Here is a 23,997-nt window from a genome sequence, read left to right as displayed (position 1 = left end):
AAAAGGAAAAAAAAAAAAAAAAGGCAAAGTGAAGTATATATATATACATACATACATTACCTGAAATGCCTGCTTTCTTGTACTGAAGTAGTTCTTTTTTGAGCTCTTCATCTTGGTGTTATTAAAAGATGTCAAGCTTCAATAGTTTATAATTTAAATATCTTCCATTTCCTGATGGTAAGGAATCTGTAGTTCACTTTGTACTTTTTATGATTTCTTGACTGTAAAGCAGTTACTTTTCAGATAGCAGTGTGAAATTATTATCCACATCAAAGGTATCTGTAGGATTTTAAGATCCTTGATTCTTCATAAAACTGGAATTATCATTTTTCCTTTACTAACATTGGTTGTTATTGTGCAGATTCATTTACTTTTCCCTTCTTTGTCTAGAGATTTACTTCACCAGGATTGCTTTAGTGCAACTCATGTCGAGTCTTTTTATAAGAAAGCTAGGGGGATGTTAGCTTTGTTAACCCTCTTTTCCAACCGTTACCTAGTTAAGCATGTGTGAAAATAAATACGTGCTTGGAGCTGCGGAGCCAGGCTTGGTCTGAAATAGAAAGCACTGAAGTCCTTAAATGGCAAGGAACATCCAGTTCTGATAAGTCTATTACTCACTTGTACAAGTGACTTAATGGGTTGGAGTAAATTTTCTACTTCATTTGTTTCTCTTGACTTTCGGCTGTTTCCAGCTGGTGTAGTAGCAAAGTATGTCGAGCAAATGTGTGTGGTGTTCTGCTCCTAATAAATGAAATCACGGAACAAACAATGATCTTAACAGTAGCAGATGCAGATGGTGCTATTTCTTAAATGTTTGTATCTGGAGCAGCAAACAGTGAGATTAAACAGTGATCTGAATTTGTTTGGATGGAATTATCTTCTGAATTTGTCCTTTTTTTTTTTTTTTTTTTTTTTTTTTAATTCAGCATTGCTGCTGTGTTCTAATGCTGAAACATAAAACCTGGAATTCAGTGAATTCACCTACTTTAACTCCAAATTGCTTTAAAAGTTGGCTGATCAGATTTCAAATTGAATTGTTACTGGGTTAGTTCATTGATAAGCAGAGAAGGCTTCTTATGAAGCTCTTAAGGATTAGTTCTCAGTCCAAGCCTTTTGAATACTTATCAGTAAATCAAAAGAAGCTTTGAATCCTCGGTGTTAAATTTATCTCTCTTTCAAGTAAGATCTGGAGGTGTTTTGTATTAGATTTCATTGCAATCCAGCCAATAGACATTTGCAGACAAGTATATTTATTTAATGTATTCGATGTAAGGTCAGATCTATTGGAGCGGAGAATGTAAGCTACTGTGGAGATTATTCACCTCTTGCTGTAGTCTTCTTCAAAAGTGCTTTGGTTCCTTCAGGCACGCAGACAGGTAGTTTTCTGTGCATAGAATTGACAGTCATCACTGCAGTCGTGTTTTGTCCATTTCTGGCGCTTACTTTTTAAAAATACTTCGCTAAAGATCTGGAAGGAAACCAAAGAAGAGCTAGGAAAATGATTTAGGGTCTCAAAAGTGTGTCTTGCAATGAATCATATGGTGCCTCTGTCTACAGTTTGTCACAGGCTGTATCTCCATGGTACAAGCAGCACCAGCTAGTTTACCCAAGCTATATTTATGTGTCCTGCTGCGTGTACTTGCCCAAAGAAGAGTTTAAATGGTGTCTTGTGGACAGTCTGACCTACTCTGAGAGGAGTTTCATGCTGGTCAGTGGTGTAAAAAGAGCCAGAGGCTGAAAATGAATTTAAAAAAAATGGGAGAAAAAAAAGAGAAAAGTAGTAGTTGGGGAAAATGCTGCAATTCATCATCATGAATTCAGTTAGTAACTGAAACTAGATTGAGGGCAAAGTGTAGGGTCTGTGTGGAGCCTTGGTAAAAGGAAACTTATTTTTTCATAACTTTTGCTGCTGACCAGCTTAAATAGTAAGAATTGGAATAAGGTTATATCTGTATAATTTTATATATTTCATTAAAGTATCACAAAATCTATTTTCTGGTTTTGTCCCAAAATACCCATGCTTTGGTATTGAAAAAGTATGAATATGAATGAATATTTCATTCATATGTATTCATTTCATATGTATGAAAAAGTATCAGAATAAACAAAATCTAGATGCCTCTGGTGAATGATAGGAATTTGTATTTCTAATTTAAATTGTGTTTGAGAGTGCAGTTCACTTCTTAAAGGAATTTGACACATTACCTTAGTTCAGAACTGTTTCTGCAAGGCAGTATTATTCTACTCCATCTTGAAAAGGGAGCCTGGCTTTGGTGGTTTTTTTTTGGTTTTTGTTTTTTGCTATTTTACAAGATGACAACCTAAATATCATGAAAACGAATGAACGAATGGTAAATTGAAACATGCAGAGCCATCTGCTGTTGGTGGTTGTCCACACAGAGTCTTAAATAGGGTCGTGTTTGGCTTATAATATTGATTGTTTAAGAGAGCCTATGGAGCAGAACATTTTCGTAACTGTCTAATGAACCGTTAGCAGTTTAGTGAAGTTTCACATAGTAGAATTGGAGAATTCCATGTTGATTTGACTCTCATAGCCATTCATCCAGGTAATTTCAAGTCATTTGGTAGTAATTCTTAACTTAATAGGCAGTTATTATCAATATCTGATGACTCCAGCTTCTCAGTTTAAAATGTGCTAATTATAGTCGGTTTGGATGGCAAGAAAAATACCCAGATACAGAACAAGCCTAATCTGGTTTGAGGTTTTGGTTGTTTTTCTGTTTGTTTGTTGTTTTGTTTTGGTTTTTTTTTTGTCCTGCTGAGATAGCTGCAGTACCTGTCTTAGGTGTTACAGGAGCAGCAAAAGAAGAAATAGGCCAATTGCAGGTTTATATTAGTAGAACTCAGATATGCTTGTGTGTTGATGCTGACTTGCAGTGAATCATGCCTGCTGTTGTCACAAAAGTAAGAAAAGCAAATGACAGAAAGCATGAGATAATCAGCAGGGAAGAAACACTCCAACAGCTGAGGAAAGAAGGGCTTTTTTCCTCATCTGCTTCTGTACGTGATTCTTGTTGCCCCATCTTTCTCATCTTGGAAGAATGGGCTGGATACATATGGCTGGAAGTGAATGGGATGTGTTACATTTATCTGTAAGTGTTAGGGATACCAGTGTCTCTCATCTATTGGCAGTGTCAAAGTAAATATACTTTGGTATTTGCTTTAAACAGACACTGACCACATTCATTCCTATCAACTGCCTGTGTTTGGTTTTGAATATACACCAGATGCATTGTGAGCTTATAGTGGAAATGAAAAAAGATACTTGTTACTGAAGTTGGTTTGGGTCCATGACTCTTTTCCCCTTCTTTCCCTAGGAAAGTACTGTGGATTTGGCTTTCAAATGGATGGTTTAATAACTTCAAGAAGCAATGAAGTCACAGTGCAGTTCATGAGTGGGGTACACACTTCGGGGCGTGGATTTCTTGCAGCTTACTCAACCACTGACAAATCAGGTATTTGCAAAATCCTCATAATTGTTCTGTGCTGGTAAAGTTAGAGTGGTCTAGTGAAACCGCAGACCAGTTTCATTACCCACATTCTTACAGATTGACTTCTAAAAATAATGACTTATGATGCAGTCTTCCTGATATTTCTGCATAGGAAATTAAACTGTTATTATTTAAGTTACTGTAGTTTAAAAAGGAGGAAAAAAAAGGAGAAGAAAAGAAGGGTTATCAAACCTTACCCTCGGTAAAGCAAGAATCACAGTTATCTGTTATGAATGAAAAAGCTACTCTGGATAAAGGATGAGATGCATTTTTTCCAGCCATAATCAAGATGACCGATAACTTTGAAATGTTTTCTTATCTAACTGTATATATTCTATGCACGCCCACCTCATGGCAAAATTTATTTCACTCATAATTTCCTTTACTTCCTCAACTCAGCAATCTCTCTGTGACTGCTAACTAGTTTTCAGTGTGCTTTTTTTTTTTCCTTGCTTTGTTTTTCTTGCTGGTTTGTTTTGCTTTGTTTTGTTTTTCCTTGTGTTTTTTATTCTTTTTTTCTCTAGCCTCAAAAAGAGGCTGCTGTGTTTTGCATCTACTTCCACTCACTGTGGAGGTGAGTGACATACATTGTCCAAAAGGAGACAAGAATTAACCAGGAACTGCTTTTCAAGCCACAGAGCTCAGGAAGATAAGATGTAGTTCTAAAAAGAGCAGATGAAGAAGTTTCATTTTAGAAATTTTGTGGATATTCTGATGCTTTTCTCTGTTTTGGATTGTTTGTGCTCACACACTGCACAGAAACATAAAATTTGAAAGAAGTCGTGGATCCCAGCAACGTGTCACTGTAAGATTTCCTGTGCTGCCTGCTTTCAGTATTGTTGGACTGTTACATGCTGAAAACACAGACCTGGTTATCTGGCTTACTAATGTAATTTTCTCTGTTTCAATTTGCTTTTGTGGAAAGAGTGCATGTTTATGTCTCCTATGTAGATTCTCTGAAGCATAGCTGCAAATTAAGATGCAGAAAAAAAAAAACCCAAAAAACCAAAAAAGCCATATGTTTGTAGTGCTTCTCTTCATGTCTCTGTAAGTCTCAATGTATTTCCCAGTTACTCAAGACAAATTACGAGGTCCTGCTATAGCATAAGACTGACTGGAAGAAAATTATGTACACTTTAAAAAGCATGCTCAAACCAGATGTCTTTATCACCCTCTTGACCCAACATTTTTTCTTTCCAGACCTAATTACCTGTTTGGACAATGCAAGTCATTTTTCTGAACCAGAATTCAAGTAAGATTGCTTTTACCTCTTCTTCTCCCGCTCCCCTTCCCTCATTTTGGTCATTTTGGTGTTTCTGTTTCACTCTATAACTTACACCTGATACAGCTTAAAAACTGGGGTTTGAGGACTTGAGCAATGAAAAGACTGGGGAGAGAGCTGAATAATGTTCACATTTGCATTTGTTCTTCATCCCCTCTCTCCTGTTTTTTTTTTTAGTCTTACATACCATACACAGGAAGAACCTCATTAATTTGTGCTAACACACGTAAGCCAATATTACATTCCCATAGAAAAAAAAAATACCACTTTTATAAATCTACGTTACAGCACGTATACATTTTAAATACTGAAATTCACATTGAAGTTATCAAAGGAGCACTAAACTCTGGAATAGGTGAAAAATTACGAACCCATTTCTCAGCCTGGTGTGAGTTAACGAGGTTCTATAGAGATATAAAATGCTTTTCTTTCTGATGGAGGAAATGCATCATTTCTCTGTTTTGTCCCCCATTTCTGTCTAAAGCAACATCAGTGTTAAAAGCTGTAGATTATCATGAGGTATGTAAGCTTTCCTTTTGGAGATCTTAAGCACTGAAGCTGTGAAACCTGCATTCCTCATTCATTTTCCCAAGTTCCAAAATTATAGGCTGTAGTTTTATTCAATATGTGCTTAGGTCTCCAAATCCCATTGTTTTCATGGCACCTGCAAAATTGCTTCAACTTTTGTTGAGTTGATATTTTACCCAAGTTGGTTGTTAAATCTTGGCTAAAACATAGGCTTGCATCAGATGTGCAGATGTCTTTCCCTTCTTTCCAGGAGCTAGTGATGCAAGCTGAATATTTGACCTGTTCTTTCTTTTTGAATGGTCAAAGCATTGCCAGGAGCTATTGCTAAGTACCATTATTTTTCAGGTATAAATTTAAACGTGCAAAACAAATAGATATGCATGTCTCTAGTTTATAAAATATAATGTATAAATACTGCTACCTACGAGGCTTTCAATTTATGGAAACCATGAAGTATTTATATCAATTTTATTATATTCAGACTAGAACTCAGTTACAGCCGAGACAGTTTTATGTTTTTGTCTGGTTTCTTATGTCTTTGATTAGGATATATCCTTACATAGTGGTAGAAGTGATAACAGTGTATTATAAATATTATAAATACAGTGTCTATTTTATAATGTTTTGAAAGAGTTGTAGCTGCATGCGTGCCTTGACTTGAATTTTTATTATTATTTTTTCTTTCAGTAAGTATTGCCCAGCTGGATGTGTGATTCCTTTTGCTGATATTTCAGGCACTATTCCCCATGGATACAGAGATGTAAGTAAACTTACTACTGTAGGCACACATTAATTGTGGTAAAATACTTAAAGTTTGATTAAAACTCATTTATAGTTATTTGTATTAGCTCTGCTGTCTGGACTCTGGAAGTTGCACCTCCTAAATTAAATGCCATGCTACTCGTGTTTTTTTGCACAGCTGCTCAGCAACTGGTGCTTCAGTGAGTCCGAGAGGGCCCATGAAAATCAGAGGGCTGGAACATCTCTCTTATGAAGAGAGGCTGAGGAAGCTGGGCTTGTTCAGCCTGGAAAGGAGGCAGCTGCAGGGAAACCTTCTTGCGGCCTTTTGATAATACTTGAAGGGCTTATAGTGACAAGGCTTTTAGTGCAGGCTTGTAGTGACAGACAAGGAGTAATGGCTTCAAATTGAAAGAGACTGGATTTAGTCTAATTTTAGAAAGAATTTTTCTGCCACCAGGGGGATTAAGCATTAGAACAGGTCACCCAAAGAAGCTGAGGATGCCCCATCCTTAGAAGTGTTCAAAGCCAGGCTAGACGGGCATTTGGGCAACTTTATAAGATGTCTCCTCTGCTGACAGCAGAGTTGGACTAGGTGGTCCTTCCAACCCACACCATTCAATGAATCCATGTTGCCATCTCCAAGAAGTGATGCAGTATAGCAGAGACTTGCAAGGCCTTCTGAGAAAAAAATGTAACAACCAAAATACTCTGATACTTCCTGCTTTGTTTCTGTTGGCTTTTTCAAGTTGTGAATTTCAGCTTTGTAGAGAGAACCAAAGTGTTTTTTTTTTGTTTTGTTTTTTTTTTATGAAGTCATCTTGCTTTTGATACTATGATATTTTAAACAGACTTTCAATGATTTACACTGTTTACACTGGACAGCTATGAAAACAGTTACAAAACAGCTTATACTGTAGCATTAATAGTTCTATTAACTGGAAATTGAAATGTAATAATGTAGTTTACTTGGAATGTTACAAAAGAATGTACACTGGTCTTTAATATTTAATATGAACCTAAAATGTGCTGCTCTGTCATTTACTTTTTTCAAATACTTGTAAATCCTAGGCTACCTGCTTAAATAACTATTCATATGTTTAAAAAACAAAGTCACCACAGTGTAGCTGTTAAGTGTTATGTTCTGCAGTGAGTCCTTGCTAAATAGCTGCAGGATAATTTTTATGCCTATTTATAAGAAGGAGTTTATTCTCTGTATCTCATATTTGCAGCATCTGTAGGAGCCTTGCTTGTTGGAGTTGTTTCTTTTGGCCAAAATCAGGAAAAATTTTGCTATGGAGGAAAAAGAAAACTTCAGCAAATAAATCCCCTGTGACTCTCTTTTTGTATGACTTAATGGCCTGTATAAAGGGCAGAGAGTTTCCCAGAAGTCAAATTGGATGGAAAGAAATCAAATTGTAAAACACGTAAGACAAAGTTGCAGGTAGACATTTTGCTTGCATCCCTTCCTAAAGATCTTAGCTGTGTACTGCTTTAAAGAGTACCCTAAATCTTGGTTCTTTTGTGTAATCCCTTGGAGGACTTGGAGCACTCATTGCTGACATCTTCTGGTGAGTGGGGAGGAGACAGTTTAGTTTACAGAATCCCCATACCTCTACTTGCAGGAGGAGATAAGAGGGAGTGGGAAACTGGGTGTTTAAGCCAGTCATGTTTAGATTTATCTAGAAGCTTTTGAAGGTATTTGTGGGGTAAGGAATCAGAATCTTTGCAGGAAGGTTTTGTGCCAGTGAGCTTGAGATATAGGGGCATTTTGACCTGTAGCATGATGCAGTTATTTCTCGAGAGGCCATAGTGGAGAATGTTGTTCTGTTTTTAAAATAAGAAGAAAAATTATCCATGAAGTTTGGGACAGAGAGGCTGGAGAGCAACCCTGATGATGAGGATCTTGGGGGTTCTGGCTGACAGCATGTGGTCCAGCAGTGTGCCCTGGCAGCCCAAAGGGCCAACTGTATTCTGGGGTGCACCAGGCCCAGCGCTGCCACCAGCAGCGTGAGGAGGGCTTGTCCTGCTCCGCTCTGTGCTGTGCAGCCTCAGCTCCTGCACTGGGTGCAGCTGTGGCTGCCACAGAATGGGAAGGATGTAAAGATATTAGAGCGTGTCCGAAGGTGGGCTGCAAAGACAAGGAAGGGTGGTTAGGAGGGCGAGGTGTGTGAGGGGCTGGACTGAGGTCCTGTGGTGCGTTCAGCCTCAGCAGAGGAGCTGAGGGGAGGCCTCGTGGCAGCTGCAGCTCCTCACAGGGAGAGGAGGGGCAGCTCTGAGCTCTGCTCTCTGGTGAGGGTCAGGGTGGGGGTTGGGGAAAGGTTCTTCACCAGAGGGCAGTGGGACCCTGGAACAGGCTGCCCGGGGCGGTGGGCACTGCCCCTGGCTGTCAGAGTTCAAGGGACATTTGGACACCGCTTTCAGACATAGGGTTTGGATTTTGGATGGCGCTGTGTGGAGCCAGGAGTTGGACTCGCTGATATACTGTGGTTCTGTGAAGTTTCCCTTTTTCTAGACAAGATCTGCTGATTTGTTTTAGGATAATTGTTGTGAGGCTTACTAGCACCCAGAGGAATGATTGGCAGGAAAATCCAATAACTTTGTTTAGTAATAGCAACCAGCAGCATTGATTTGGAGAGCAGCTATTAAATAAAAATCCACAGTTGTTGTCTGTTGTTTATTGGCTTAGGCAAAGCTGTGCTGCAATACCACACTGATAATAAAATGCTGAATGTGGTTTCTGGAATGTATATGGAGATGTATCTGGGTGAACCTTCAAAGATAGCTTGGTTCCCCTTGATATTCTAAAATTCAGGTTGATCCCACATCCATCCCTGAATGAAAGCAAGGGGCTGCAGAGTGATGTGTGTCTCCGAAAGCTAAAATGTTTCAGGAGGCAGATGCCTGTGAATAGCTCTGTATAAGTCTCTCAAAACAGAGATTAAGGATTTCTAAAAAACAGAGATAAAGCTAAGTAAGAAGTTTCTTAATGTAATGATAGCAACAAAGAACATGACTTGGCAATGCAGCGTTTACAGTAAATAGTGTAATATTTAATTTATTTACAGCGTGGTAGTAATGTTGTTTTTTTCTTCCCCATAAGTCGTCATCACTTTGCATGGCTGGTGTTCATGCAGGCGTCGTATCAAATACTCTGGGTGGCCAAATTAATGTTGTAATCAGCAAAGGCATTCCATACTATGAGGGCTCCCTGGCTAACAATGTCACCTCAAAAATGTAAGTGTACCTTTTACATCCTCCTTATGTTTAGCACCTTGAGTTTTGGTAGTGCCTCTTCCCAGGAGTAAATTCAGCAAGTGGAGCTGTCTGTGAAGTTCTCACAGTTCTGTGGTGTGATTGTTTTACCAGATTATTTTTTAACCTCTAAACCATAAAGATTAATTTTACCAACTTTAAAAGGAACTTTTGTCTTCCAAAATACACATCATGACCATAAATTCCCAGTGATCTGTGCAAAAATAATAATTTGTGTAGTTTATTTTTTCTAATTACCAATTTAAATCCTGTAATTTTCTTTCAGGTAAAAGAGGGGAAAATTGGTATCTGAGGCAAGCAATATTTTTCACATAAAACTTAAAATTTCACAAGCTAGTGTACAGTGTTCTGTTTTTATTTTTGGCTCTGTGTATGAACAGTGTGGGAGAGTATTTATCTGGGGGGTGGGGAATTGAAAGACAGGGAAACATTTGATTTTTTTTTTTTTTTTTTTTTTTTCCCCCCCTCTCCAGAGCTGTCATTTTAATCCAGTCTGAACTTGAGGAATAATGTGTTTAGCAGAGTAAACCTGTCTTTTTTTTTTTTTTTTTTTACAAAACTTTAGGAAAAAAAAAAATCCAGTAAATAATAACTGCTTTGTTTTGGTAATGCTGTCAATGTTTGAAACCTATAGACAAAGGTCACTTCCCTTGGTTGTCTTTGTGAAGTGAGGGCAACTACTGTTGTCCTGAGAGGCCAGAGGTTGGGTCAGAGAGCTCAGTCAGTGTGAGGAATGGCCCCCTGGCGTGTGTGGGCAGACTCACTCTGGGAAATGGTGAGATGAAACTTGAATAGTAAAGAACACAATCTTCGCAGTCTTGGTTGTTCTGGAAATATCAGTGTGTTGAAGATGGAGATTTTTGAGAGTTTGTATGCAGCGTTTTTGGAAATTCCAAAATGATTCCACTTAATGATTGGCGTTTCCATTGAAGCTGCATATGGAAATATATTATGCTGTAACTTGTCATTTTATCTCAGAAATCACAAGAATTAAGTGATCAGAGGAGGCTGGTTCTTGTTACTATGATAAAGTTCATTCAAAAGGGAAGTATTTTAATGAAGCTCCTGCATCTTGCTGCGTAGATGGCTCTTTGAAAGCCTGTTACAGCAGTAGAATCCTTGGGCAAGCTTTCAGGTGAAAAGAGGTTTATACTACAACTTCATCATGAATTTTCTGTATTCAGGAACATGTACATAGATTTTATAGGCAAGCAGTCAGATGAGAAAAATAAATGGAAGGCAGTTTGTGTCAGTTTTCCTCAGTAGCACAAACCCCATCTTTTTGTTCTCTGCAGGGGACCATTATCTACAAGTCTCTTCACCTTTAAGACTAGTGGTAAGCACTGTCAATTTTATTACATAATCCTTTCATATAAATTGCTCCTTTCATATCAATTCTTTCCAATGTATTTCTTAGTTTTTGTTCTGGTTAGTGTAATATTTTGACTGGCTTCCTCAGTAGTGCAGACTTTCTAAAACCTGCTTTCTCAGTCCCACAGGGTGATTGTCCTGACAGTCTATACTTATCTATCTTTTAATATTTTCTCCTATTCAAAACCTTTCCTTAGTAGCTCTGCTCATCTGGAAGAAGAGATTATTTCATGTTTTTTTTTTTTTCCTCCGGTCTAATCTGCTTTAAAGTGACTTGACTCCCCCACCTTAAATGCACTGCTTAAAGCAGAGTTACAGAGGCACTTGTGAGTTACTCTTTATTTATAACAACTGTGCACTACAGAGCTTTGTTCCATATTTAGTCCTTACAGCTTTCTTGTTGCCTCCTGAGAAACTTAGCATAAATTTCAAAATGATGACTGAGTTTTCTTCCTCACTTTTTAATTTTTTTTTCTTTCCCCTGATTTCTTCAACTGAATGCTGTGTGATAAATTACTTTTCTCCTGAGCTCTAGAAAGGCATTTCTTGTGCTTTGCTCTGTGTGTGTGCTGTGTTTCACCTTGGCTGCCATTCATTTGTTCCTGTAAACATGTTCCGTGTTGATGATTGGTATAACAGATGTTGCCCCATTTTAAAGCTTATTGCTTCGTATGTTTTTGCTTTCTGCCAATTGCCTCCTTTTCAAACAGAATAGCTGCGGTTTTCTAAATGGAAGTCACTTAATGTGCCATCTTTGAATGAGTGGTGGAAATACCATGAAGACAGTGGGCTGGTCTTAGTCTCTTAGCTGTTTTAGTAACAATACAAAGAATGCAACAAAAGCACGGGGACCTTGTTTAATCAAGAAAAAAGAAGGGGAGTCGTGCATACGTTCCCAGAAGTAAACAAACGCTTTTCCTAATATATTAATAAAAGTGATCCAAATGGGGAGATAAATGCAGGAATCTGATGGGCACAAATGTTTGAAGGTGGAAACTTACATAATGAAGCAAAGATTGGAAAATGTAATTCACATCCAATGATCTCTCTCTTAGACCTTTAGAAAAGCTAGGAGAAGGAACGCCTGTCTAGTGACCTTATGGTTGGAGGATATGAAACATAGTGATTGGGGGAGCATTTCTTGTTTTTTTTTTTTTGTCTTTCAAAATGTGATCTGACAGGTTGTATAAAAGTTACTCAGTGGGCTGGGAATGTGAAGAGATGGGACAAAATGCCACCTGGCTTTACCACACAGCAGGTTGTGCAGGTTAAGATCCTTTTTTGATTACTAATTTTTCAGCGTGAGAAGTGCTGATCTGGACAAAAATGTGGAATTTTGGAGAAGCATTTAACAACTTATTGAACAAGCAAGAGATGTAGATTAAAATATATGTGTCTGAATGGGCTTGGAATTGGCTGAAGGAAAAAAGAGGGTTTTGTAGCGTGCTGTAAGGACAGTTATCTGATTGTGGTAGTATTACCAGTGTGGTTTCTTCACAGTAGTTGATGTCATGACTTGGTACAAAATTGTGGTGTGTGTTAATACTAGAGATGTGGTCAGTGCAGAGGAAAATGGAACCATTGTACATGAAGACCTGGCTGCCTTGGTGATTTGAGTAACAGAAGTTAAGTGAAGAATCACAGAGCACATACAGTGTCAGTACACAGACTCCGCTGTATTTCTGCTTCACACTGACAGCTTCTTAGGTTGCAGTGACAGATGGAGGAAAAAATTCGAGTTTGAGTAAGTGCTCAAGTGATCTTGTGCTGTAGCAGGTGATGTACATCCAGCAGAGGCAACAAATGAGCAAATGGCTATCAGCCACAAAGATTTTTTTTTTTTTTTAAATATTATTTTTTTAAGCCATAAGAATGTAGGATGTAGGAAGGAACTTCTAGTAGGAGTGGTAACAAAACATACAGTTAACTTCAAGGATGCGTTTGAACTCAGGGGCAGGATTGTCGTGTTGCTTCCTACATTCTTTGGAGTTTTATTTGAATTAACGTTATGATACTGAGGTAGGTTTGAAAACCAAGAGTTAAATAGGCTCCAAAAGGAGTGAGTGACCAAGTAATCTCTTTCCCATTACTGCACCAACCACATGATAAACTCTTAAACCACGACAGTTCCCCCAGAGCTTCTCTAGTGCTCTGTGTGGAAGGTGATTGAGAGAATATCCACATTATTCTTGCACAAGTGTAAATCTTTCAATACTGAAGATGAGAAGTTTGGTTCCAGCATGACTGGAAGAACGCAAAAAACATTGTGGGTTTTTTTTTTAGTAGCATTGTTACGGAATAAATTTAGATGGCAGTGTAATATTTGCATGGCAAGTAAGATCACTGTGTGGCTTGGAATTCTAAGTCCTCACCTTTTCCTTTGCTCAGGTTGCTATGGGACGCTGGGAATGGAATCGGGGGTAATCTCTGATTCCCAGATTACGGCTTCATCTATTCTTGAGTGGCCTGACCAAACAGGACGAGTGAACACTTGGAAACCTGAAAATGCCAGACTGAAAAGGCATGGGCCTCCTTGGGCTGCTTTGGACAGTGATGAACGTCAGTGGCTGCAGATAGACTTGAATAAAGAAAAGAGAATTACAGGTAAGTTACATGGATTTGGCTTTTAAGCAGCCTTCAGAAAGTTTGGTCACTAAAATTTTTCTTCCAGTGTTTAGTCTCAGGTAAAATCTGGATGTTATTTAATTACCATTACAACAAGTTTGTTTCTGTGTTCTAGCAAATGCACCAAAGAGCCTAAAGATGAACAGGTGGAGTTTCATGGTAGAAAAAACCTCCTTGATCAGGATTTGTTCAAGTGTTTCCTGTGTTTATATCGGATCCTTGATACTTGCCTGTTCCTGCTGTTTTATTGAGGGTCCAAGTCCATATCCAGGCAGCTCAGTCCTCTGGTACCTCCGATATGGGTGTATTAGGTTTCCAGGTTTCCCCTGCTGCCCTCTACAGCCATAGCAAATCCAGCAGCAGAGGTGGGAGTAGTTGCCATGCTCTGCAGTAAGCAGCTGGCAGCTTCCCCTGCATGCAGTGGTGCTTGAACTGCAATTCAGGGTTGCATGTTCAGAAGTAATCCTTGTTGGAGAGCGTGTTTGCAGTTTGACTTAAGTCAAATAAAGTGCCTAATAGTAAAAATAAAGTGCCTTTTAGAATCCTGGACTTTAAGATTTTCCCCAGACATCCCCTTTGATCAGTTTGGGTTTGTCTTGCTCTCAAGTGCCTGAGTTGGGCTGTGTGAATGCAGCTGCATGCCCTGCTATGTATCAGCACCTGGGTTTCCTGTCATTAAACATCTCAGATTTACCTTGGTCCTACCTCCCTGGAGACTATTTGGATTTTACATTGGTCCTCCCATTCTTGTGCTAATAACCTTCTGCAAAACAGCTTTTCTGGGGAGTCTCCCCACAGCACTGCAGTGACTGCTCTAGGAAGCTGAAGTTCTTTCAGTGATGCTTTTAGCTTGGCAGTACAAAAGCAAGGAAGAAAAATGATACCTTGGCACATGGATAGGCCATTTCTATCAAGAAATGAGGCAGAAATGTAGATTAAGACATAAAAAAATAAGTAAAATGAGATTTTAGTCACTGTAGGAGTTTCAGACCTTGACACCTTGGATAAACTTTTTGTAAGTGTAACTGGAGCAGTGGAAATTCTAATTATGAAACTCTGGATTAAGAAGCTGATATATTTTTTTACAAATTGGTAGCAGTTTTTTGTATAACTGGACACCTTCATTTTTACAGGTATTATAACTACTGGATCAACCTTAGCAGAGTACTACTATTATGTCTCATCCTACAGAATTTTATATAGTGATGATGCACAAAAGTGGACAGTATACAGAGAACCTGGCATTGATAAAGATAAGGTAAAAATACCATATACTTTCTGGGAATACTCTGTGGAGATTGTGCAATTGTAAGTAATAAGTATGACCAGCTTGACCAGTTGGTTTTGGTTGTTTTTTTCATTTAACTTTTCGGTGTGATATTGAATCATAAACAGTGTCTCTGCAGAAAGGAATCGGAAAAGGATAGAAGACTGAAATGAAGAGATGATTTTAATGATGATTTGGAAGTGATAATATTCTGGACAAGAAACTTCTATTGCCAGCAATAAGCACTCGCTTCCGGCAGATGGCAGCATCTCCTGGTGACCTGGGCTGTTTTGAAGAGATTCCCAAATAGCTGCTTTCTCTGAGCTTCATAATCTGGAGAACTGGAAAGGATTTCAAGTGCTAAACTGAATGGTTCTATCTGTCTTGTTTTATTTCCAGTCCTCCTGATGCTGAAGTGAAAGGTGGAAGTATCTTTTTTTGTTAAATTAAGAGGTTTCCAAACACTGAACACAATTGTAGTGAGAAACTTTCTTGAACTGATGTGATTTTATTGTAGAGACTGGTCCATCTCCTTGAGCCTACACAACTATCAAATTTCTAGTAAGAAGGCCTCAATAAATAACTAAAATTTAAAAATCCAGCATCTTTTGCTGTTTTTTGAGTGCCCTTCTCTGGCTGTAAAATACAATCTCAGCTAGCTGCGTAGATGGAGGCTACATGTTTGGCTCTTGCTGACTGAGCCGCTTCCTTTCCTTGCAAGTTCTTGAAGCAAACAAAATGTGAAGCTTGAAGCTACAGGTTAACAGATCTTTTCTGCACTTTTTTATATCTTTGGGTACAGTGTGCAAATGGTCAAACGTACTCAAAGTGCCAGCTGTGAAAGAAAATACTTAGCACAAAAAAGGGACTGATATTGAGGCTTCAGAATATAACAGGTTTTCCCTTTGTCTGGCATAATCTCATTTGATACAGCTTTACTTCTGGTTGTATGTGCATGCAGTTTTCTCCCTCTGATTTTTACTTAGCTTAGGAGTTGCAGTTCCCTGTTTTGATTTTTTTTTTTTTTTTTTTTTAAATGTCTGAAAATTCTGTTCAGGAGACCAGAAAGTTTTCCAAGACTCCAAGACTTCTTGTGATCCTCTATGAAAAGAGCTTTTAGAGGTGCATTAGTGCTCAAGAAAAGTCCTTCTAGCACCGTTATATTAAAAAAAATATAAAAAAGAAATGCTTGTGAGGGTGGTGAGACATTGGAACAAGTTGCCCAGAGAGACTGTGAATGCCCCAGTCCTTAGAAGCATTCAAGGTCAGGCTGGATGGGGCTCTGAGCAGCCTGCTCTAGAGGGAGGTGTCCCTGCCTATAGTAGGGAGTTGGAACTACATGATCTTAAAGGTCCCTTCCAAACCATTCTATGATTATAGCTGACACTAAGGATTCTTGTTGCCTTCATTCTTACATGCTCAACCTCTGAAACCAGAGTTGAAAACTGTCAGTGTTGAGAGAATCATAGACACAGAGGTGTTGATTTCTCTCATCTCCTGTGCCTTTGTTGCTGGGGTACCAAACTGAGCACGGGCTTTCCTGAGCAGGGGGAACTGGCACAACACCAGGCAAACCTTTTTCTGTTCTTAACTAAATTGACGTATTTGTTTGATCAGTTGGTGCTTTCAAACATAAAGACAGTCACTGACAAGGTAAGGACAAACCAAAACTGAACTTTAAGTAGCAATATTAATGGGGGTTGTGTGTCTCCTAAGAGCAGGGATAGGCATGTTATGGAGGTCAGGGAGCTAAGATGCTGCTTAAAGGCTGCTGCGAGATTTTCTTGGTTTTGGCTTTTGAAAGGCCAGTCTCCTGCACTGTCTTTTTGTATATGCTGTACAAAACACCAAAGCACCTTCCTGCTTCTGTACAATTTGGATTGTGTTTACCTAGTAGTGTGAGTGAGAAGAAAAATCCTACATCTCCATGGCGTTTATTTTTCAGGTTTGTGCCAGTAAGTGCCATGACTGACTTCTGAATTACATCTTGAAGCATCAGTATCAATGCTTTGAAAATAGACATTGCTCTGTTACTGTCCCCTCTTTTGTGATGTGTTGCAGATTTGATGAGTTCTTTGTGTGTGAATGAGCTTTAGCTCATTCTTTAGGCAATTTCTGCTCACTTCTATTATTGAAGAGTTTTTGACCCAGAGATTTCGAGTTCTTAATGTTTTGCTTTTTTTTTTTTTTTTTTTTTTTTTTTTGCAAGTCATTGTAGACAGCAACCACTAGAGGACAGTGTGATTACATTAGACTTTAATTCTTCCTAATAGATGCCATATCCATTCACAGGACAGACCATTCTTTAGCTTTTATGCAGTGTGAAGACTCTGATAATACTTACTTTCACATTATCACAACTGCTTGCTGTATTTGAAGAGCAAGTGCAAAACACCAAGAAAGAACTGAGTTAAAATTATTTTTATTGCCATACAAACTCAGCATTTGTGTAGCAACAGGGATTGCCTGGGTCACATCAGTACACTGTTTCTTCTCTGTTTACCTTCCTCCTCTGTTTGGAGGAAGGCAGAGGGCACCAAGCATCAGTCACACACTGCATGCAGAAACAAAGCCAGTATTCCCATTGGTCTGCACACACACACACCATTCATTTCTTCAGCAGGAGGCAGGGTGAGTGGGGATGGTCAGGCAGCAGCACTGTTCTGGGTATGAAATACTGTTAGCATTCCCTACGGCTTACTTTTGCTGTGTGAAATATCAAAATTGGTTTTAATTACTCAGTATTATATTTGTGTAACATAGTATTTGTCTTTTTTCTTCTTCTTTTTTCTTTCCTAGGTATTTCAAGGGAACACTGAATTGTATCAGGAAGTTCGCAATAATTTTATCCCACCTATTATTGCACGATTTGTTAGGATTAACCCCTTAAAATGGCACCAGAAAATTGCAATGAAAGTAGAACTGCTAGGATGTCAGTTCAGTATAGGTAAGGCAACTAAAAACTATCCTATTCTGTGTGTAAACAGAGCAATTGAAAAAGTGTTTCAAGAGACACTAGTCGCTTGCTCTCATGTTACTGATTCATAGCTTTTTTTGTTCATTATACAAAATGAACAGAAGTTTTATAACAAACTGTTCCAGCTCTTTTCTTGATGGGGAAACATGTAAAGCTAGCACTTAAACAAACAAACAAACAAAAAACCTAATCTCATTTCTAAATACTTTTCTCTTAAAGTCCGTGCTCCCAAAATCTCCATGCTGCCTCCCCCACCGCCTCAGGACAACACCAACAAGGTTGATGACATCAGTGAGGACTTCATCCACTCGGTGAAGACTTCGTTGCAGACAGATAAAACAACTTTCACGCCTGAAATAAAAAACACCACAGTGACTCCAAGCGTAACCAAAGGTATCCATGATTGAGCAGTAGAAATTTGGGAACTGCTTACAGTACTTTGCAATATATTAAATATGCTTTCTGAGTTTAATTTTGCTTGTCAGTTTTTATATACTGTAATAAAGCATCAATCTTTTTAATACTTGCCAATCTATTAAAGATTCAGATGCTAAAAACGCTCAGTTGCATACAGCATGTGGAAACAAAACTAGTATTCTAAGGGATGTAAATATTATGTTGAAAATGAGTTTAACTTTTAATTACTTAAAGAGCTTTTCTCAAAAGGAGAAGTTGTAACTTGGACTTCCCTTCAGAGTTAGAAGTAACTTTGTCATTTTAATCTGATAATTGCTTAGGACAAGACACTTAGATACAGATACTCTTCTGTTAATCAGTCCCATTGGCATGAAATTTGAAATACACCCGGTGCCATCATGTTGTTTATTAAAGTTGTCAGAAAGAGAGCAAGAGCATGGCAAATGTAGGCATTGGTGAAGTGTCCTTTGGGAAGCAGCGGACAGAACATGCTCTCATGTCACACGTAAACCCAGATGGACAAGTAGTGATTGTTAGGATATTGTGCTATTTACTTCTTGTAAGAGGTTCAGACTTCAGTGGTTGCATACCCCTGGGCTCTTGGTATTCCATGTTGATGATAAAATACCATTTTCCTGTGAGAACCATGTATCTGTAGTGAAACAAAGCTATTTATTCTGTTGGAAAAGCTTTCAGAAATGCTGTGTACATGTAAAAGAGAGAAGACAATAATTGCTGTTTAAACTGTGTGAGCATCCAGCAGGGTAGCTTAGCAGGGGGACCCAGTGTGATAGATGCTGTACCTGAAAACTACATGTTTTACCCAAGTAATTTTCAAAATAAGAACTGATATATGAGAAGCACTTCTGTCTGACACCACTTAATTTAATGGCTTTCAGATGTGGCGTTGGCAGCAGTTCTGGTTCCAGTGCTGGTGATGGTCTTCACTACTCTGATTCTTATCTTAGTTTGTGCGTGGCATTGGAGAAACCGGTAAATGAATGGATTAATGAAAGTACTTGAGTAGAATGTTGGTGTGGTGTGTGGGAATGAAGCACTCTGCATGTGTTGCTATGGGAACTACACGATCCGCACTTCTAGAAGGGCTTTTTTTCACTCTTTATGAGAAAATGTTCATTTGGAGAGCAAGCACAGCGGAAGTGCTTTTTGTAAATAGTTTCCTTTCAAGTGCTTTTTCTGAAAACTGATTTCTCCAGTAGCAGCAGACTGGTAGCAGCAGGCCGGGTTGCTGGGGCTTGGGCTGTAAGCTTGAGAAGCAGTTACAGCCGAGGTTGCTGAGCACGGATGCGCTTCTGGTAGGAAGACTGGCTAAAATACTCTGTCCTTTTCTCACAGCAAGAAAAAAACTGAGGGCACCTATGATCTACCTTACTGGGATCGTGCAGGTAACAACATGATCTTATGAAGTCCTTTACTTGGCGTTCTTAGTGTAATGTTTTCAAACTGTAGTGCTGTTTTCCACCAGCACAAGCTTCTGCAGTGCTGACTGGTGGAGATGGAGGGACAGAGAGCACAGAACTTGCTTGCTGATGAGACTTGGCTTTTTTGTTCTCTGCATTTTTGTAAGACATGGAAAATATCTCCAGTTCCAGCTTACAGTGTCAGTCTTCTTTTTTAAGTAAAACAAGTTTAGAGCCTCTTAATTGCATGAAGAGGGGAAAAATCATTCATGAGGAAACTTTTGGTAAATGTAATAGTCTTTTATTTCTGGTACTTCTTTTGTGCTGGAAAAAAAAACATTTCATCTTGGTATATGGAGCTTGTCAAGTTTCTTCTTCTCCATTGTCCTTGTAACAATGTGGGATTACTCGTATCCCAAGAATCCCCTTGTATTCCCTGGTATGTTTTCAGCCTTCCCATTCTTGTGCCTCATTAACTTCAGGTCAGACAATTCCACAGAGCAGCTCTTTGAAGGAGTCTCAAACATAAACTCTGGTGCTGCAGCTTAAAGAGCTGGCTTAGCTTTCACTGTCTGCATGACTAACTATGCTTCATTTTTCTGACCTTACGCTACAGAATAGCCACATCCCTGTCTTTGTTCTCTGGCAGTCTCATGTATGGCCTTGTTCACTAGAAAAGAAACCTGTTAATGAATTTATTTTTCTTTATTACATGTCTGTTTTCTGACAGGTCGCAGCATAGTTGCTGTAGAATGTTAAGTGTCAAAGTCTCCTGTATTCAAATGCTTATGATGAATACACTGTATTTTTTTTTTTTTTTTTTTTAAGCTGATCTAAGTTTAAATGTTCAGTGCATGAGTCTGTTTTAAAAGGAGTACTGAAATTGGGCAGAATGCAATATTACAAAAATGTTGCTGCAGTTTTCTGTGGGACCTCTGTTTGTGCTCTCCCCACAGGCTTCCTCATACTTTTAACACTGTTCTGTGGTTTTAAGTCTGCTCGTTCTTGGACTTCTTTGCCTACAAGATGGTTTCTTACATCTAAAATAAAATGCATTCATGGACAGTGTAACCAGGATGGCTTTGGTTACTCAGTGAGAGGGATGGAATGACTGCAGCAAAGGCAGCCTTCTCTCCCGAGAGCTTTCATGACCACAGTCACTCCTTATCAGCCTTTCCAAAGTTAAAAAATACTGAGTTTTTGCAGATATTCACCGATTAGCTTCTTTTAAACAAAATGAGTGAGAAACATTAACAGCCCATTAATTCACATACTCCTGGGTTACAATGTTGTGTAAATACTTGATTTATAAATCGGCCTCGTTACAAAGTAAGACTCTGTAGCATTTTCTGTGTTGCATTCTGCAAGCTTACAGGTGTGCTGGGTAGGAGCAGCACTGTGATTAAAGGACACAAGGGGGGAAGTAGTTGCTCTGCCCCAGCACTGCAGCAGAACCTAACGACTGCAGTGGGGGCAGGCAGTTAACTCATGGCGTATGACATTTTAATAGCTTAACAATTAATTAGTATCTGTGCTTATCATTTTTTTTTTTTTTTTTTTAACTGTGTGAAGGGTGGTGGAAAGGAATGAAGCAGTTTCTCCCTACCAAATCAGCAGAACATGAAGAAACTCCTGTACGCTACAGCAGCAGTGAAATTGGCCGCCTCAGACCAAGAGAAGTTCCAACAGTGCTGCAGACAGAATCTGCAGGTACTTTTTTGTTGTTTTCGCAGGCTATGTGATAAATACACAAAATGCCAAAAAAATGGCAGAAATGTGCCTGCATTTAATTATTTCGTGTTTACTTGGGGGAGGTGAAGGGAAATGAATAGAAGTGAATGTGCTGATAAACACATATTAAAACGCAGATTTTTTCAGATCTGTTCTCTGAGTGAATCCCATGAAAGTATGCATTAATTGACTGGTGATGTGCTGGGGGTAGACACTTCCCCACGTTACAGCAGTAGTACAGCAGTAACTGAAAGCTGCTCGTTTTAATTGCCGTAATGAGTGCAGTTTCTTTAGCTGTGTTTACAAGCATTGAAAATAACTTCTCACATTATGCATAAATCTGATATGTGGCATTTGGTTCCCTACACTGACAGTCTGATTAAGCCATATGCTTGGTCTGGAAAATCAGTTACTGATAACAGCATGCGCCCTTTATGGTAAACTGGCCATTAGAGGAAGATGGCTGACTACCTTTGATTCTGTGCTGACGGTGCTGATGGCAGAAGTTTGCAGATGTACAGGAATTACAGCTTTACAGCATGCAGAAGTAACGATGTTCTCTTTTTGGGTGGTGGGCTGATTTTGGGTGAGCTTTTGTTTCTCAGATTATCTGTCAAACTGCAGTATCTCAGCTGCAGCTGGCTGTGTGCTGGCTCCCCTCTCAGAGGACAAACCTTCCATGCTGAAGACCACTTCTTATCCAGTACCAGACAGGATAATTCCACTCACTTTTAAGCTTTCAGGGAAGCACATTTGAAAACACTTAGTTTAGAGCAGATATTCAACTTGAGCAATAGTAGCTCATAAGGGAAGAATGATAAACCTGAGCTATCAGGTGCTGTCACATAGACACATAGAGCTTATGCTCTATCTGTTGGGCGAAGATTACTTTTTTTCCCCACAAAGCACCTCAATACAACAATACACTCAATACAACAGACAAAAACCAACCAGTACTTTGATCTGATAATACTTTGATCTGATAATACTTTGATAATACTCCTTGGGGTGTTGCTGACAGGATGTGTTGAATGTGTTGCTGCTGTAAGGAAAATATCCAGTAAGTGCATTTTTACTTTGTTTTGTTGGGGTTTGTAATACAGAGTATGCTCAGCCTCTGGTCGGCGGCATTGTCGGCTCGCTTCATCAGAGATCAACCTTCAAACCAGAGGAAGGAAAAGAAGCAAGTTATGCTGATTTGGACCCTTACAATTCACCTATACAAGAAGTTTATCATGCCTATGCTGAACCACTGCCTATAACTGGACCAGAATACGCAACTCCAATAGTCATGGACATGTCCAGTCATCCCAGCACACCTCTTGGTGTTCCTTCTATTTCCACCTTCAAAGCAGCAGGGAATCAAGCTCCTTCACTGGTGGGAACTTACAATAAGCTCTTGTCCAGGACAGACAGCGTGTCCTCAGCACAGGCACTGTATGACACACCAAAGGGACAGCTGGGGCCAGGCACTGCTGACGAGTTGGTGTACCAGGTACCGCAGAGCACGGCCCATTCCATCAGCAGTAAAGATGAACCAAGTTAGCTCATGTATAAGGTACATAAGGTAGGATGATGGCAAACACGGCTTGTTTTTAAAAGCCGGTTTCGTAAAGCTGACGGATTCATTTTTTAATCACACTGTTTTGATAACTGTTAATCTTAAGTAATACAGTGTTGAGCCAAAAGATGTATTATTGGAAATCTGGGAAACCAGTCATTCTGCCTTTTCTTAAGCTGCATTTATAATCGGGAGCTCTGTTGTTTTTTTTTTTTTTTCACTGCTGTACAGTTATCTGTCAGGCATGACAGAAGGTCGCTTCAAGATTAGCTTCAGAAAGTCATAGATGTGAATGAAATTTGGAGAAACAACTGTTGAAAGTATGAAAGACGGTAATTTTTTTTGCTAATGGTACTATTTCTGGGGAAAAATAATAATCCACAATCAAAACTTCAGACTTCCAAAAATCTGTAGGCGCTGGCCTGAGTTGCCCAGAGAGTGGATGGTGGATGCCCCATCTCTGGTGACATTTAAGGTCAGGTTAGAGGGGCTCTGAGCAACCTGATCAAGCTGTAGGTTCTCCTGTTCAGTGCAGGGAGATGGACCAGATGAATGATGAGGGTCCCTTCCACTGAAACAATTCTACTGTTCTACGATACATAGGTACTACAGCATCTAAAATTCATTTTACCCTACAAAACGTGTGTACAGCCTTGAACTTCCATTAACTTCATGACATAAAAATAGTCATGATTGTAAATTATGTTAATTTTGGCTTTTGTTCACAGGACTGGGAATCATGAGCTATGTGTTCCTTAGAAGTTTCCTATCATTTCTGTTAGCCTTCTGAAATTAGAATTTGCTGTCTGTACAACCCATTTTCTTTTCTGCCTCATGTCTTAAGCCACTCAGCCTTTGTGTCCTGGTAGGGATACAGCAGGTACAGTCTGAAGTCTTACAAGCAAATTACTTTGAAACTGCTTTCATTTATTCCCTGCTGAGTAAAGGCTGCTCTGACTGGTGTCTGCCTTCAGTTAAAATTCTGCAAGAAGCATGCAGGCATTCAAAGTGACTGAGATGTTCCCTCTCCCACAGCAGTATCTAGTGTTGTAGATTACGAGGTGAGCATATTCAAAGAAAGATATGTACATACTTTTGCGAGTGCTTGAAGAAGCACACAAATATTCTAAGGGTGCATAGTTTGTGTAAATACATGCATTTAGCACGTATGGTACTTTTAGCACAATTGGAAATCTTTGGTCCTAGAGCTTTTCTTACGATTGTTTTTATTAAAGATCTTGGACTCTTTAATGCTTTTTACTGAGAACAATTGCTGTCCCAAAGAGTGTCA

General features: G+C 39.0%; 1 protein-coding gene across 1 annotated transcript in view; it reads left to right on the top strand.

Moving 5' to 3' along the window:
* Positions 1–22,691, top strand: part of DCBLD2 (discoidin, CUB and LCCL domain containing 2) — a gene marked incomplete at both ends in the record, with an annotated part of 39,760 nt that extends 17,069 nt beyond the window's left edge. The window contains 13 exons of the mRNA XM_079538473.1: positions 3,339–3,476; positions 4,713–4,764; positions 6,010–6,082; positions 9,164–9,297; positions 10,632–10,672; positions 13,096–13,311; positions 14,466–14,590; positions 17,399–17,546; positions 17,796–17,969; positions 18,893–18,986; positions 19,350–19,399; positions 20,987–21,124; positions 22,249–22,691. Coding sequence (XP_079394599.1) covers positions 3,339–3,476; positions 4,713–4,764; positions 6,010–6,082; positions 9,164–9,297; positions 10,632–10,672; positions 13,096–13,311; positions 14,466–14,590; positions 17,399–17,546; positions 17,796–17,969; positions 18,893–18,986; positions 19,350–19,399; positions 20,987–21,124; positions 22,249–22,691 — 1,826 coding nt within the window. The remainder of the gene's footprint in view (positions 1–3,338; positions 3,477–4,712; positions 4,765–6,009; positions 6,083–9,163; positions 9,298–10,631; positions 10,673–13,095; positions 13,312–14,465; positions 14,591–17,398; positions 17,547–17,795; positions 17,970–18,892; positions 18,987–19,349; positions 19,400–20,986; positions 21,125–22,248) is intronic.
* Between the last annotated feature and the right edge of the window lie 1,306 nt (positions 22,692–23,997).

Source organism: Tetrao urogallus (assembly GCF_951394365.1).
Source record: "Tetrao urogallus genome assembly, chromosome: 1".
Classification (NCBI taxonomy): domain Eukaryota; kingdom Metazoa; phylum Chordata; class Aves; order Galliformes; family Phasianidae; genus Tetrao; species Tetrao urogallus.
Note: the sequence above shows the minus strand (reverse complement) of the source record. Positions and strands in the feature narration are given on the sequence as shown.